At 48.1% G+C, this 17,979-nt stretch overlaps 1 protein-coding gene across 7 annotated transcripts in view; it reads left to right on the top strand.

Moving 5' to 3' along the window:
• Positions 1–17,979, top strand: part of SZT2 (SZT2 subunit of KICSTOR complex) — a 283,208-nt gene that overhangs the window by 34,913 nt on the left and 230,316 nt on the right. For all 7 annotated transcript variants that reach the window (XR_013622459.1, XM_078772210.1, XM_078772202.1 and 4 more), the window contains exon 7: positions 12,015–12,121. Coding sequence is in view for 6 of the 7 variants with exons in the window: in XM_078772210.1 (XP_078628336.1) it covers positions 12,015–12,121 (107 nt within the window). In the remaining variant the exon portion in view is untranslated. The remainder of the gene's footprint in view (positions 1–12,014; positions 12,122–17,979) is intronic.

Raw genomic sequence — 17,979 nt, 5'->3', positions numbered from 1 at the left:
TATATATATATATACAGTATATATATATATATATATATATATATATATATATATATATATTGTTATAGATCGCGGTTAGGATGTTATAGACCGAGCGGTGGTTTAAAACCGCGACCTAACAAAACTCACCCGATTCCACCCGAACGTTGGTTGTATCGCACCCTAGCTGCTCAATGAGGGAAAAGACAAAAGCGACGCAATGCAAGAGGAAAACGGAGACAAAAAAAGGTTTGAAATACTACCACTGAATTTATTTCTACTATTTACACACAAGCAACAAAAAGCAATTCAGTTTATTTACAAGTACAAGACGCAGGTGACACAGTGCAAATTTAGCTTATCTACAGACTTAACTTATTACCCAGGACAGAACAAACAAAGACGACTCACACGGGGAATGCCAGGGATGGCAGAAGGTGGATGGCTGGCGGGAGAGGAAAGGTCCAAGGGGGGGTCTTGCAGCACAACCGGCGCGTTCAGCAGCCGCCGTTCCGTTTCGGCCCTGCTCCGAACCGCCGTTCAGGCCCCCTTTGGCGGTGGGGTGGCGCGGCTGCGGCGGCCTCCGTCCGCTGCGTTCCCAGGACTTGTCTCACTGGTCTGGTCCCTCAACCCTCAACTCTTTCTTGCTTCTCTCACTTCTCACCACCGACTCCTCTCTCTGGCAACCGACTGTGACCAACTCCTTGCAACCAACTCCTCCTCTCTTCACAACCCTTCTTTTTCCAACCCAGAGTGCATCTCTCTTTCTTCTTCTCCTTCAACCACTTCCGGTTGCGCCCTTTTTATAGCGCCCCCAGCGATCACGCCCCCGGCGCTTTGGACACGCCCATCGGGGCACTCACCTCGGCCCTGGCTGGTCGCACGACCCTCGGGCTCCGCCCCGGACGACGACGGGCGGGCGCGCCCCTCCCCTCCTCTGACGAGGTGGAGACACGCCTTTCTTCCCTGACTCGAGCCTCGTGGTCAATGGCGGTTATTGGAGGGGAGGTGATTGGGAATCGAGGGCTCAGCAATGACGAGAGGGGATGTAATATGGCAATCGAGGGTCGGCAATCACGAAAGGGGGATGTGAAGGAAATGGGGATTTTTGGGGATGGGAATGAAAGGGGATCTATTCTCTTTCACTGGTGCAATGGAGTACTTTTAATTAATGGAAGACACAGCCTTATCCTAAAACACAGAATAAGAGATAACTATCAAAAGAAAAGATATATCGTGTCCTGCATGTATGTTTTTTATGGACTAACTACGGGAACGCCCTTTGACCTTTATACAACCACAACGGAGGGAGGAGGGGTGATATTTACAACAACCTTTTACAACAACCTTTTACAACATTTTACCACCACAACAAAATAACAAAACATTCTCATATTCACAACACTGCACCCTCCTCCCCTTAGGCACGTCCCGGGCCTATTACTTTTACCTTAGTGTGGCATGTAGGTGTAGTTCCCTCTACTTTTAACCTGACCCTGAGTGCGACAGTTTTAAAACATAAATAAATGTGTCCCGCTGCTCCATTGCACCCTGCCTAACAGACTTACGCCCACAGTTAACCGAATTGCGGAATGGTCTTCAAACTATACACTGACGGTGGGGAGCATTATTTACACTGACGCTAATTTTATTTACAAAACTAACCCAGGACCTGTAATTGTTCTTTCTGGGGGGAGGACAGTCTGCTCTGCATCAATGCACCATTAAAGCACCCAAAAACGCACCAATACACACCCAAGCACCAATCGGTGCAGTCCCCATTGTTCAATGAATAAAATAAAACCAACAAACCCAACCCTGCAGGTGTCTCTTGCTCTTCGGCTCCCTCTGCTGGTTATCATTATTTCTTCCAGTTGTTGTCATTTTCCTTTGCTTTGCTTACTGGCGGCCTATTTGCAATAAAGCTTGCCCAAACGTGTCCATTTTATTTATCTTTATTTATGGCCCACAGGGCCGACTACGTGTGGTTCACCTGTGGGGCATCGGTGCCCTGTGGCCAAGGTCCGCCAGCAAGATTTCGGGCCCTCATGGCCGGTTCCAGCAGAGGGGCCTTGCCCCAACCCATGGGGTCCATAAGTGGTGCTCGGCCACTGACATGTGGTCCATAATGTGGTGCATCGATGCAGACAGCTGGTTCTGGGAATTTCGGGCGCACAATGGCCGACCCACGCACGCTCCCCTCGGCGCCCAACGGCGCTCAGGTCCTCATGTGGGAGACAAAAAGGGGGGACAAGACAGATGAGCGAGGGGTAAGGTCTCAAGGGTACACATCAAAAAGGCAATGCAAGGCGAAATGCGTACGGAGGGCGAAGTGAGAAAGCTCGTCCCTACCGTACGTCACCCCCCTGTTACCTAGCCCACCCTTGCCCTTACCCCATATGTACAAAACCTACACATTACCAATTCGTCACTACTGTCACGTCTTCCCCATATTTCCCCTATATCAAATTCGTCTCCACAATCCCTCTACTTCAAAAATTTGCCATCATCAATTCATCATCAATCCTCATAAGGAGGCAGAGATGGAACATCAAAGCACAATGTCACACCCACGTCATGATGCGTCTCACAATCCAAACATTTGCATCATAAAAAATAATCAAAACATGGCATGGTGTGGAGTACCTGTCACCTCAGGTGAGTGGATGCAGATGGTGCGAGGAGATCCTTCATCCTAACTATTTTCTAAATGACTTTAACACACTTTACACTACCCGGGGTCTTTCTCCGGCCAAACCATTGGCCCTCTTACACTATGGGTTCTAAAAACCAATTCCCATTGGCCAAACTGTGGTGCTCTTCAATTTGGGGTCTCACTCCCCCGATTCATCTCCCGGTGCCCTCGCACAATTTCTGGGCCGCGACGTGTAGCTCTCCCAACAGGTCTACCCACCTGCACACCTCCACCACTGTAGTTGCCACCCGAGCTTACCTAGCTCCTCACCCTAACCTATCTAACTGGGGGCAGCCCCTCTCCTGGCTCTGTCACCCCATGGTGCCCTCTGGCACTGGGCTACCCGGGTCCGTCCTCCGGATCCTCGGGCCCCATTCACACAACTACTACCGGCTCCCAGAGCCCACCTGCGGCCTCACCTGGCCGACATCCTTACAGTGGTGGAGTGCCCAAACCAACTACACACACTAACAGGCTACACGCCCAGCCATTTCCACAACACTAATGCACCCATCCCAATACCATTCTTTCACCTCGCACCACAGATGCCAATATCCAAACCACAATTTACCTGTACCCTCTACCTAACACTTACACTACCCGCCCCGGGTATCCGTGATGGGGGTCCACTCTTCCCCCATTCACACCTTCGCACCATCCACTCCACTCCACAATTTCCACCATACTCACTCCACGACCATCCATTCCAATACTCCATACCATTTATTCCATACACCTGTCCTCCATTCACCTGTCGTTGCACACCTGTGCAATCTCACCTGGTGCCACCTGCACCCTCCTCCTCTTTCTGGACCATTTGGTCAGCACAACACGCAATCACCACTACTCCCTCATACACTGCTCCATTCACCTGTCAGTTGCACACCTGTGCAATCACACCTGTTCCATTCTCACCTGTTCAATCCTCACACACACGGCATCATCTCAGCTAACTACTCCCCTCTGAAACTTGCGCTTCCCAGTCGTCCCTTTAAACTATTGCGCTCCCACGTCATTATAATCCACACTAATCTACCTGCGTCCCCACTACAGGTATCAGTCACTAACTAAACTTAACGTTACCTAATGTCAATCTTCGCTAGATCCCTACAATTATCCAAGCCCTCCCTGGCTCGGTTGTCATAGCCACCCCATAAACTATTGCTCCTTTGCCCCCACATGGGAAGGATGGTGGATTTGCCATCCCACCACATCGGGGGTCTCTCACTACCAATTTCGCTCGTCCAAATCCAACAATTCAAAAAATTTCCATTTACTGCCAATTCTATTCACTTTTCTAAATTTCGTTTCAAAGCACTACCATCATCATCCGTCTACTTATTACATCCTCTCGGTGCGCCAATTCACATCTACAGCCCGGCTTCGTACAGCCGAGCAATGAACGCGAATTCTTTTGTGCTGGCGGCTGGATGCGTCCCGCATTCGGGGCATGGGCGGGGGCTTACCCGGGCCGAGATCCCACGCATCACCTCGGCGTGGGGCCATCCAATGTCCCGATCTCGACCTGCCGGCACGTCTCAACAAAACGTGGTCGCCATAACGACCCTTCCTATCCAGCTGCCCGCTCCGCCTAGTGGAGCCCGGCCGCGGCCGTTCCAAGCGAGGCATAGCGTGGATCGCGTACGGCGGTTCTTTCGAAACCGCCGTGGTTCGGATCCCCGCTGATCCTCGCGGCACGCGAAGCTGCCCGACGCGCACCGAGGGCCTGATTCGGCTATAAGTCGTTCTAAACTCTACCCCGTCTAACGTCGATGCTTCACCTGGACGCTTACACCCCGCAGCCCGTTCCTTGCTCACACATCCAGCTGTGCCCATGCTCCTCGTACCTTTCCTTACACACCCAGGTACACCCATTCCACTCACAGCCTTGGTCACACACCTGACCACCGAACACTTTGGCACACATTCGTTGCTCGCACACCTCACCAATACACCGCTTCGCGCCCCCTCCTCGGTCACCTCCTCTGTGACAATCACAGGTGTGCTCTCATTCGCACACCCAACCACGTGCCTCACTACCAACTCAAATGTGCCTTCCCACACACGCTCTACCATTCCAGGTGTGCATCCTTCCATCCCAGGTGTACATCCTCGCTCACCTGTTATAACCAACTCACGCTCCGTTTCACTCTCACTACTCTCACCTCCACTCTCGGTCGCGCACTCACCCTTACTTTCGACGGCACACTCTTTCCTCATGCACCCATCCGTTACACACCTTTCTCGTGCACACTCTCCCGTTACACCCTCTGTAACACTCACCACAGATGTACACTTTCTCGTTACATCCTCTGTAACACTCACCACAGGTGTACACTCTCTCATTACTTCCTCCGTAACACTCACCACAGGTGTACACTCTCTTGTTACTTCCTCCGTAACACTCACCACAGGTGTACACTCTCTCGTTACTTCCTCCGTAACACTCACCACAGGTGTACACTCTCTCGTTACTTCCTCCGTAACACTCACCACACCGCGCTTCCATGTACCCCCTCGCACACGCGCTTCGACCGGCTCACTCCTGACGGCACACTCACTCCTCGGCGTGCACTTTTTCCTCACACACCCCATGGTCGGACATTCTCGCACACCTCTTTTTTCGCACACCAGACCTGTCGCACACTTCACCAACGGCCTCTCACGAACACCCGGATCCAAACCAATCCCCAAGCCGACTGAAGCTTTCCTCACATCATGTACATTGCCACTCACCTTGGCACCTCGTCCCCGCACCTCCTTTGCCACCTGCAAACTCTTTATTTGGTTAGTGAGCATCACATCATGAGTTGAGCACAGACCTTGTACATATTCCATGACTTCCTCCTTTATCTCCCTCTTAGTTTCTGTCCGTCCCTTCTTAATTTCACTCACCTCTTCTCCCACTTCCTCTAGTTTTTGTTTAACCTCTTTTATTTCTCGGTGCGTCCCCTCAAGTTCGTCCTCTAAGGCTACCGTGACCGTCTCTATGTGCATCCTCACCTGCCGGTCCTTTGTCTCCATTATCTCTGTCACCTCCTCCACCCTCATTGTCAGTTCCTCCCGTACCATCTGACATTGCCTCTGCGTCGCTATTAATTCGTTTTTAATTTCTTTTTGTGTCGCCTTTAACCCTCCTAGTACCGCAGTGTTCTTTTGAACCTGCTCCACTAACTTAGTTTGTCCCTCTGTCAGCTGCTCCACCTCCTCCGTCAGATCTTCTATTCCCCCTTGTAACTTAGCCGTATTATTCCTCACTTCTTTCTCTATACGCTTTTCGCCTCGCTTTACCTCCTCGCGTAGCCCCGAGACCTCCTCACTCACCCCTCGTCGTATTTCCTCCATCTGGTTCCCCATCTGTTCGATTTCCCGGGCGGATTGTTCCCCTATTTCCCGCAATTTGTCCTCCATCCTATTTTCTAACCCCATTAACCCATTTTTCACCCCCTCTAACTGATTCTCCTGGGCAGCCATTCTATTTTCCACCCCCGTTAACCCATTTCTCACCTCTTTTATCCCGTTGTCTAACCCCTCAAAATTATTGTCTAACTTCTCACCGGTACCCCTCGCTTCGTCCCTCATTACCCCCATTTCGTTTCCCATTACCCCCATTTGGTTCCCCATTACCCCCAATTGCTCACTCTGAGCATCCATCCGGTTCCCCATTACCCCCAATTGCTCACTCTGAGCATCCATTTTATTACTCAATTTCTCCCCGTTTATTCTCAGCATCTCGGCGAATTGCGCCATGAAGGCTTGCATTTGGACCACCGTTGGTTGTACAAAGGGTGCGGCCGCAGCTGCCCCCTCAACCACGTGCGCGAGGCTGCCATTTTGTGCACCTGATACACCCTCAACCACACCTTCTTTACTCTCCTCCACCATTTTTTTTCCTAAGTCCTGGGTCGATTCTACCCCGTCTATCTCTCCCACCGGCATCCCGTCGCCTTGGACAGCCATGGCGCGATTTCAAAATTCGGGCTCTTCCTTTAAAACAAAACAAATTTCGTACTTTATAATTTTGAGCGCGTGAAGCGCGCTCCGGGTCGATCTCACTCCCCGACACCAATTGTTATAGTACTAACACAATTGGTGTCCAAAATTTGGGCTAAATAAATTTAGTCCCAGGTTCGAATCCAACTCCTGACAACCAATTGTTATAGATCGCGGTTAGGATGTTATAGACCGAGCGGTGGTTTAAAACCGCGACCTAACAAAACTCACCCGATTCCACCCGAACGTTGGTTGTATCGCACCCTAGCTGCTCAATGAGGGAAAAGACAAAAGCGACGCAATGCAAGAGGAAAACGGAGACAAAAAAAGGTTTGAAATACTACCACTGAATTTATTTCTACTATTTACACACAAGCAACAAAAAGCAATTCAGTTTATTTACAAGTACAAGACGCAGGTGACACAGTGCAAATTTAGCTTATCTACAGACTTAACTTATTACCCAGGACAGAACAAACAAAGACGACTCACACGGGGAATGCCAGGGATGGCAGAAGGTGGATGGCTGGCGGGAGAGGAAAGGTCCAAGGGGGGGTCTTGCAGCACAACCGGCGCGTTCAGCAGCCGCCGTTCCGTTTCGGCCCTGCTCCGAACCGCCGTTCAGGCCCCCTTTGGCGGTGGGGTGGCGCGGCTGCGGCGGCCTCCGTCCGCTGCGTTCCCAGGACTTGTATCACTGGTCTGGTCCCTCAACCCTCAACTCTTTCTTGCTTCTCTCACTTCTCACCACCGACTCCTCTCTCTGGCAACCGACTGTGACCAACTCCTTGCAACCAACTCCTCCTCTCTTCACAACCCTTCTTTTTCCAACCCAGAGTGCATCTCTCTTTCTTCTTCTCCTTCAACCACTTCCGGTTGCGCCCTTTTTATAGCGCCCCCAGCGATCACGCCCCCGGCGCTTTGGACACGCCCATCGGGGCGCTCACCTCGGCCCTGGCTGGTCGCACGACCCTCGGGCTCCGCCCCGGACGACGACGGGCGGGCGCGCCCCTCCCCTCCTCTGACGAGGTGGAGACACGCCTTTCTTCCCTGACTCGAGCCTCGTGGTCAATGGCGGTTATTGGAGGGGAGGTGATTGGGAATCGAGGGCTCAGCAATGACGAGAGGGGATGTAATATGGCAATCGAGGGTCGGCAATCACGAAAGGGGGATGTGAAGGAAATGGGGATTTTTGGGGATGGGAATGAAAGGGGATCTATTCTCTTTCACTGGTGCAATGGAGTACTTTTAATTAATGGAAGACACAGCCTTATCCTAAAACACAGAATAAGAGATAACTATCAAAAGAAAAGATATATCGTGTCCTGCATGTATGTTTTTTATGGACTAACTACGGGAACGCCCTTTGACCTTTATACAACCACAACGGAGGGAGGAGGGGTGATATTTACAACAACCTTTTACAACAACCTTTTACAACATTTTACCACCACAACAAAATAACAAAACATTCTCATATTCACAACAATATATATATATATATATATATATATATATATATATATACTGAAACGCAAAAGAAACTTACCACCTTTGAAACCTTTAAATATCAACAATAACACTGCGTGTAGTAAATGTGTGAACTTATTTGTGGACAATAGTGTCCTCGCTGTCAGACAAAACGGTCACGGATGGTCACTTGAACCTTCAATGGTCACTTCATAGCACAGCTGTTGAACAGCCGTTTTGACTGTCAGTGATTAGCCAAGGGGTACGGGATGATTTTAATGAGCTGCACGTGATGTCTTGATATTGGCTTTAAAAAGGCCAGTGCAAAATGGGCATTTCAATCAACATGCCACGATTGTCAAGGGATCAACGGCAGCGTGCCCTGGGCATGCTGCAAGGTGGACTGAGCTACCGTGAGGTGGCACGTCGCCTTGGCTGTTCACACCAGACGATATCGGCCCTGGTGGACAGAGACACCCTCCACAACTCTGCAGATGACAGACCTCGATCAGGGAGGCCAAGAGTCACCACTGCAAGGCAGGACAGGCAGATGGTCCGAAGTCACCTGCGGGATCGATTCCGTCCAGCATCCCGCACTGCGGCAGAAACTCCGGGGCGTGCAAACCCACGGATCTCCAATGATACTGCACGAAGACGACTGCATGACTATGGTCTGACTGCCAGAAGACCATACAGAGGCCCCGTGATGACGGTTGCCCATCGCCGCAACCGTCAGAGATGGTGCCAGCAGCATCAGCGGTGGACCTTGGCGCAGTGGAACGAGGTCGCTTTCAGCGATGAGTCAAGGTTCTGTGTGGACAGTCCTGATGGGCCTGAGTGTGTCTGGAGAAGAACAGGCGAGCGATATGCCGATTGTTGCGTGCGTCAAGCCAACAGGTGGGGTGGCCCAAGTGTGATGGTGTGGGCAGCCATAGGCCGGTACAGGACGCCACTGGTGGTTGTGGATGGGAATCTTAACGCCCAGCGGTATGTGGATAACATCCTGCGACCTCATCTGCTGCCATTCCTGCTAGACCACCCAGAACTGAGAACCTTTCAGCATGACAACGCTCGTCCCCATGCTGCTCGCTTTACCACTGCATTTCTCCAAGGCGAGAACATCAACACCATGCAGTGGCCTGCGCTCTCCCCTGACCTGAATCCCATAGAGCACCTGTGGGATGAGCTTGGGAGACGCGTAGTTGGCAGGGCCAGGACACGGGCAGAGCTGCTTCAGACATTGAGGACTGAGTGGGACAGAATCCAGCAGCAATCCATCCAAAGACTGGTAGGCAGTATACGCCGACGATGCACTGCCTGTATCCAAAACAATGGTGGCCATACACGCTATTGAAAGGGGACTGACATTGCACCCTGTGCTGTTCTGTACTGTAGAACAAACTGATGAGATGGTGTATCTTGGTCAAAAACTTGACATGTCATCAATAAAATGCCAATGTTTCAATTAGCAATTGTTGGTTTGTTTTATTTTGAACTGTTACAATTTTATTACATTTCAAACAAGTGGTAAATTTCTTTTGCGTTTTCGGTCTTTTTGAAGTTAGTCAAAATGGTCAAAATGGTCAAATTTTTCGGTCAAAATGCCCATTTTGCACTGGCCTTTTTAAAGCCAATATCAAGACATCACGTGCAGCTCATTAAAATCATCCCGTACCCCTTGGCTAATCACTGACAGTCAAAACGGCTGTTCAACAGCTGTGCTATGAAGTGACCATTGAAGGTTCAAGTGACCATCCGTGACCGTTTTGTCTGACAGCGAGGACACTATTGTCCACAAATAAGTTCACACATTTACTACACGCAGTGTTATTGTTGATATTTAAAGGTTTCAAAGGTGGTAAGTTTCTTTTGCGTTTCAGTATATATATATATATATATATATATATATATATATATATATATATATATATATATATATATATATATATATGTGTGTATAATTATATATATATATATATATATATATATATATATATATATATATATATACACACACATATATATATATATATATATATATATATATATATATATATATATATATATATATATACACACACATATATATATATATACATATATATATATATATATATATATATATATATATATACACACACATATATATATATATATATATACACTAACATATATATATATATATACACTACATGACCAAAAGTATGCGGACACCCCTTCTAATTAATGGATTCGGCTGTTTCAGCCACACCCATTGCTGAAAGGTATATATAATCAAGCACACAGCCATGCAATCTCCACAGACAAACATTGGCAGTAGAATGGGCCATACTGAAGAGCTCAGTGACTTGCAACGTGGCACCGTCACAGGATGCCATCTTTCCAACAAGTCAGTTCATCAAATTTCTGCCCTGCTAGAGCTGTCTCGGTCAACTGTAAGTGCTGTTATTGTGAAGTGGAAATGTTTATGAGCAACAACAGCTGAGCCGCAAAGTGGTAGGCCACACAAGCTCATAGAACGGGACCGCCTAGTGGTAAAGCGCGTAGCGCGCAATAATCGTCTGTGCTAGGTTGCAACACTCACTACCGAGTTCCAAACTGCCTCTGGAAGCAACGTCAGCACAACAACTGTTTGTCGGGAGCTTCATGAAATGGGTTTCAATGGTCGAGCAGCCACACACAAGCCTAAGATCACCATGCGCAATGCAAGTGCAGACTGGAAGTTTGGGACGATTACACCTCACCACCATGTAATTCAAAACACTTCACCACCACATCATTAAAATACCTCACCAATCACGTCATTAAAAATACCTCACCACCACATAATTCAAAACACTTCACCACCACGTCATTAAAAACACCTCACTATCATGTAATTCAAAACACATCACACCATGTAATTCAAAATGCCTCACCATCACGCAATTCAAAACACCTCACCACCATTTAATTAAAAACACCTCACCACCACATAATTCAAAACACCTCACCACCACGTAATTCAAAACACCTCAACACCAATTAATTAAAAACACCTCACCACCACGTAATTCAAAACACCTTGCAGCCACATAATTCAAAACACCTCACCACCACGTAATTCAAAACACCTCACCACCACGTAATTCAAAACACTTCAGCACCAAGTAATTCAAAACACCTCATCACTACGTAATTCAAAACACCTCGCCACCACATAATTCAAAACACCTCACCACCATGTAATTCAAAATACCTCAGCCACATAATTCAAAACATTTCAAAACAATTTTTTATTTTCATGCATTGATTAAAATATATACAATGAGGAAAGAAGGTCTAACACAAGACCAAGAGTCGCAATGGCCCTGCGAGGATTAAAATGTGAAAGAATCGGCATGTATAGAAAAGATTTTGGTTGTGCATTGGTGAACACATGTGGTCAGGAAGGGCAGCACATTTGAAATACCAAAGTGAGGAGGAAAATAAAACTGTCTACAGGAAGTCAATTTCAAAATCTGGAGAATTAAATAGGGTGGGAATAAATGCACATGTGCAGTCTCAACTTGGGGTGGGGTGAGCAGATTAGGGTCTCCACAATATTATAACATGTGTGCCCTGGGGTTGCTCAGGGAAGGCAGATGTAGGTGAGGACTATCAAAGCAAAGCCAAATATAACCTTGTATAAAATGAGCTTACGAATGTGCCACCGATGGGAGAGTGCTGATGCCTTGGAATCCACCTCCTGCCTTGAAGTATGAACGGTGCGAAAGGATTTCTCACAACCTCCAAATCCCAGAAATATATTTTATTAGTAAGTGTTATTCTTATTTCAACCATAAATCTTCGGATTGCTTGTTTGATCTGTCTTTCTGTGCATTGCTGTCTCTGCATGCAGGGATCATCATGATAACTGATGGTGTTACGAGCATGGCTGATGTCAATTACTGTGACACGCTGCTCACTCAGATCCGCATCAACTCAATTGCTTGCTCATTCGTTCAGGTAATTGATGCAATTCACATGTTTTGTTCATTGGATTCTTCTACTGCTTCACAGAGGAATTTGTACATAATAGTGCACAATTAAGATTCCAGCACATGACACAAATTTGCATTTAACACAGAGATTGACATGAGCTTCTATCATGCTTATGATGAGGTATATAAAACTTTGTACACTTTGTGATGCAGGCAGCCTTATTACCTAACTTTCTGGACCAATTACTAATCACTCTCTCTTTCTGATGTACAATACTCTTTAAAGAGCCTCAGTGCTGCCGAAGCAGCTTCCTGAGCAAAGGTTATACAGGATGGTTTGCCATTGCCTTCCTGACAGTAGTTAGGGCAGGAATTTGTAATTTGTTAACGTTGCGAGCGATAGTTCACCTACTCTTCACGTAGGGCACCCTGGGGTCTTTAACATCCACCAACTAATGCTGGCAGACGGGAAGACAGATTAACGTCCTTAATTTGATTGGATTTGGTTCGGTAGTACTTTTAGCTTGTGAAGCATAGGCCCCTATATAAACAAACAAATAAACAATTTCACTTTTATATTGTCACGCAACTGCGATTAACATCAGAGTTGCGTAGGCCGATTACGAGGCTTTAACTCCCGAGGCGAAAACTCAATAGCGGATTCCAAAACCAAAGCGCGCAGGATGGAGGGGAACGACGAGAGCCCCGCAGCCTTATCTATTAAAACCAAACAGGAAACTGCGTTCAGGTATATACAGAAAATAATATGATTTTTTTTTTTTTTTTTTTTTTGTATACAAGATCGAGGCTCGTGAAAGAGCTAACATTAATCACACAAAGACAAACTGACACATAAAACATATAACATGGGGAGCGGTAGACAAGATGGGGCGAGAGGGGGAGGAACACAAACACAACATCTGAGAGCAGGGACATCGAGAGATCTGTGGGAGGGAGAGGGCTTTGGGGGGGGGGGAGGCATGGGAAGGGGAGGTGGGAGAGGAATAAAACATATGGACACTGCCGGGACTTCCAGGAAAGAAGTTGGAATTTCAAACAAGGTGGATCTGGGGTGAATTAGTGGGGGTAGAAAAGATCAAGGTTTTGGATGGGGAAAGATAAGAGATGGTGGTGAACAGCTGTTTTAAAGACCTGGAGGGAGGAGTGGGATTGAACGGAGTGTGGGAGTTTGTTCCAGAGGCGGGAGAAAAGAGGAATGAAAGAGTGAAGGTGAGCAGAGAGCCGAGATTTCGGCAGTTTAACCATCAGAGGGTTGCTGGCAGATCTTGTGCGACCTGCAGGAATATTTGGGGGACAAAGCACAGAGAGAGCTGGGGGAGCAAGGCCGGAGAGGAGTCGGTAGAAGACAGAAAGACCACCTACCTGTCTGCGGTGAGTGAGTGAAAGGCCCTCGGAGATAGCTTCATCACGGGAGATTCCAATGATTCTGAAAACTTTGGTTTCAATAGCGTGAAGCCGAGCTAGGTGTGAGGCACGAGCACCTGCCCATAGGGGAGAACAGTATTCCATTGAGCTGTGGATGAAAGCCTTGTATGTGGTGAGGAGCTCAGGTGTGCCGAGGAAGGACTTCGCACGACGGAGGATGCCCAGTCGGCGACTGGCTTTGCAGGTCAGCTTGGAAATGTGGTTTTCCCAAGAAAGATCATGGCAGATATGAGACCCAAAAGCTTGAGTGACAGAACTTCTTGGAGAGGATTGTTCAGAAAGTGGATGGGAGGGTTGTCCAGTCGGTCTTTTCAGAGAGACATAGTAAGAGTGTGAGATTTGTCAGGATTGAAAGACATGTTCCACTTGTTTGACCAGTCTGTGATTTTGTCCAGGTCTTCAGAGAGTGAGGAGGCTGCAGACCCCAGATCTGAGGGAAGAGGAATGGAGCGGCAGAGAGTGGAGTCATCAGCAAAGAGATAGAGAGGATTTTCCAAAGAGTCGGAGAGATCATTGATAAAGACCAGAAAAAGCACAGGGCCCAGAACACTGCCTTGGGGAACTCCAGCCTGAACAGGAAGGGGAGATGAGAGAAATCCATTCAGGGCCACACGTTGTCTACGACCAGAGAGGAAGTCCGCAAGCCATGCATGGAGATTTCCATGGATACCATAGGAAGAGAGTTTGGTGAGCATAGCTGGGTGCCAGACCGTATCGAAGGCACGTGATATGTCAAGGAAGACGGCTCTGATTTCCTGTTTGGCATTGAGGACCTCCATCCATTGTTGAGACAGCAGAAGCAGCATGTCCAGAGTAGAATGACGTGGTCTGAATCCAAATTGATGATCGGAGATCAAGCCATTGGAGAAGAGGAAGGATTTGATATCCCAAGCAATGATGGATTCCATGGCTTTGCTGATAATTGGGAGCTGGCTGATTGGTCTGTAGTTGCAAGGATCTGTTTTTGCACCTTTTTTGTGTAAAGCGGTAATGTTTGCTGATTTCCAGGATGCTGGCAGATGACCTTGAGCAAAAGAGAGGGTGAAAATAACAGAGAGAGGGTGAGATAGAGTGGCAGAGCAGGATTTTAGGACCCGTGGGCTGATGCCGTCTGATCCAGTTGCAGAATCAGAGTCGAGGTTTGACAAAAACTCCTCCACCTTGTCAGGAGAGAAGGACACAGAGTCCAGGAGCAGTTGGGTTCGACTGGGTAAGGTGGGAACAGAGAGAGATGGGTTTGGGACACAAGATTTTGAGGCAAACACAGAGTTGAGGCATTGGGCTTGATTGGGGTCTCTGAACTGCGCTGCCATTTATTAATGAAAAGCAAAGACAGTGAAAAAGCACGCGCCGGTAATAAAATAAGGTAGCTAAATCGGGATCCCGCACTCCAGACCTCAAATACAAAACGGGGGATTATGAATTACGAAAGAAGCACGTCTCGTCATGTACAGTGTACGCGGAGCTCGGGCTTATCTGTCTCGTCGTCTTCTTCCCGGCCTGGACGAATCCTCCGTCCGCTTCGCACGCCCCGCTAGGCCCTCGCCAACGCCCTCGCCGCTGCACCCGAGGACCCGCTCCGAGCTCCGAAGCACCGCGAGATCCGTGCACCAATCTCCTAAACACCACGAGGTCCCACAGCAGGACAGCGAGCTCCACCCAGGCGACACCTCAGCCCAACTCGGGTCGGGGTCTCTGAACTGCGCTGCCAGGAATACAACTGCTTGCCAAGGCGTCCGGTGCTCACTCTCAACTCAACTCAACTTGGTTCAGTGCACCTCCGAACTGCACTCGTATCAACTCTCACTCCGGACTCCACTCAACTCCGGGCTCATCCGAACTGCACTGCTGAAAATGGCGTCCGACCCTCGATAATATCTCTGGCCGATGACGTCACATTGGCGCACTGCTCTGCCAATCAGAGCCTCCCACGACTCGCCGGCTCGTCCAGGGGTACGCCCACTGCCGCTCCCGTCCCCGACTCCGTGGTCACCGCACGTGCTATGCAAGGTGGGTAGGCCTTTCGGAGGTGTAAATAGTGGCGGCCAATTGTGGCGGTGTTCCAGCCCGATTTCTTCCTAAGTCATGTCAGGGGGAAGGGCGTCATTTAGTGTTGTACTAAAGGTCCTAACTAATGTTTATGTGGTTTGCAGTGCCATAATGGACAAAGGTTTGACTACTAGGTGAGACATACAAGGGCTATACTAATTATTCCCTAACTAACTATCACACGAATCTCCTGGTAGATTCACAATTATACACCTTAACCGACAAAACGCCTAAACATGGACTTATTACAGGAAGTGTTCCTTATCGCGACATCCCGAAGCATGTTACCTACTCAGATCTACCTGGCTCTCGATATTGCTTTACCCCTCCAGACATAACAATATTATGACCAATGTACTTTTATAGTATGACTAAGAGTACATTATGACCACGATGATTCTCAATCACAATTTGTGAGATGAACTGAATTTTCTATATTTACCAGTTTAGAGAAAGTTATCTTTTGGAGAGGAATGAGGTCTGTATGCTGCATGTCACAGGTCTACAAGAGCTTCATGTTGTTGTTGTTGTTGTTGTTCTTGCATAGCCCCAGACAGTTCTCTCAAAGACGCCCGCGGCATAGAGGCAGCCGTTCAATCTAGCAGGAGCGACCCAGAGATCCCCCATAATATATATATATTTTTTTGGTATACAGAATTGAAGCTCGTGTAAAAGCTAACACATTGAACATGAAAACATGCACAGACACATAAAAACATGCAATGAAGGGAGCGGTAGACAAGAGGGTGAGAGAGAGAGAGGGAAGCACATAAGCACAAATAGAAGAGAACAGGGATGTCGGTAGATCTGTGGGAGGGGGAGGGCTTTGGGAGTAAGGGGGGGGGGGGGCGCGCAGTATAAAGCAAACGAACACTTCTAGGAATTTCAGGAAAGAAGTTGGGGATTGAAAGAGGCAGATTTGGGGTGTTTTAACAGGTGACATGGGCATTGAGGAAGTTAGGAGTGGAGGAATGGTTGATCAGAGTCATGATGGCAATGTACAAAAGAGCGCGCACGGCTGTAAGGACGAAGGACGGGAACAGTGGTGAGTTTGAGTTGAAGGTGGGAGTGCATCAGGGGTCGGTACCAAGTCCACTACGATTTGTAGATGTGATGGAGGTGCTGGCTCGGAACGTAAAGGGGGGTTTACCGTGGGAGTTGTTGTATGCAGATGATCTGGTGTTTGCAGAAAGTATGGATGGACTGAAGGAGAAGATGAATAAGTGGAAGGAATGTATGGAGACAAAAGGTCTGAAGGTGAATATAGGAAAGACGAAGGTGATGGCAAGTGGTATAGCATGTGGTGAGGTGGAAAGAACTGGGAAGTGGCCGTGTGCTGTGTGCAGGATGGGTGTCGGCGTGAATTCCATTCCATGTACAATGTGCGCTGAGTGGGTTCATCAAAAATGTAGTGGTTTGAGAGGGTCATTAACCAGTGTGGCAGCTACATTCAAGTGTAAGGTGTGCGCAGAGGGAGCTGCAGTTGGAGGAAATGTTGAGTTGGATCTTGGAGATGGCGTGAAGCTGGAAGGTGTGAAAACATTTTGTTACCTAGGAGACATGCTGAATGGAGTAGGTGGATCAGACTCGGCAACGGTTGCTAGAGTGAGATGTGCATGGAAGAAGTTTCAGGAACTGAGTGGCGTGCTGACGAGGAGGGGAGTGTCGTTGAAGCTGAAGGGAAAGGTGCATGCTGCATGTGTGAGAAGTGTTATGATTTATGGGAGCGAGACATGGGTAATGAACGTAGAGCAGCAACGAAGGCTGGAAAGGGTGGAAATGCGAATGGTTCGGTGGATGTGCGGAGTATCGTTGAGAGAGAGGAAGACAAATGATGAATTGCGAAAGATGATGGGAATAGAGCCTGTGATGGATGCTGTGAAGAGAAACAGTTTGAGATGGTTTGGTCATGTGTTGAGGAAGGATGAAAGTGACTGGTTGAGAAGAGTGATGGAAATGAATGTAGAAGGAAGTAGAGGACGGGGAAGACCGAGAAAGACTTGGCTAAAGATGGTCGAAGAATAAAAAAGGGCAAGGGGGTTAACAAGGAGAGATGCAGAAAATAGGGCAAAATGGAGAAGATTGTCATGGGGACCGCAAGGCTAACCCCCGCTCTTGCAGGGAAATGGCCTTAAAATGCCTGTTGTTGTGTTTTTGTTGACAGGGGTAGAAAATATCAAGGTTTTGGATCGGGGAAGATAAGAGATGGTGGTGAACAGCTGTTTTAAAGACCTGGAGGGAGGAGAGGGATTGAAGAGCGTGTGGGAGTTTGTTCCAGAGGAGGGAGAAAAGAGGAATGAAAGAGTGAAGGTGAGTAGAGAGTTGTGATTTTGGCAGTTTCACCAGAAGAGGTTTGCTGGCAGATCTTGTACATCCTGCAGGAATATT

The sequence above is a fragment of the Myxine glutinosa genome, chromosome 1 (genome assembly GCF_964187855.1).
Source record: "Myxine glutinosa chromosome 1, kmMyxGlut1.1, whole genome shotgun sequence".
NCBI classification, from domain to species: domain Eukaryota; kingdom Metazoa; phylum Chordata; class Myxini; order Myxiniformes; family Myxinidae; genus Myxine; species Myxine glutinosa.
This window is presented reverse-complemented; position numbering and strand designations above follow the sequence as displayed.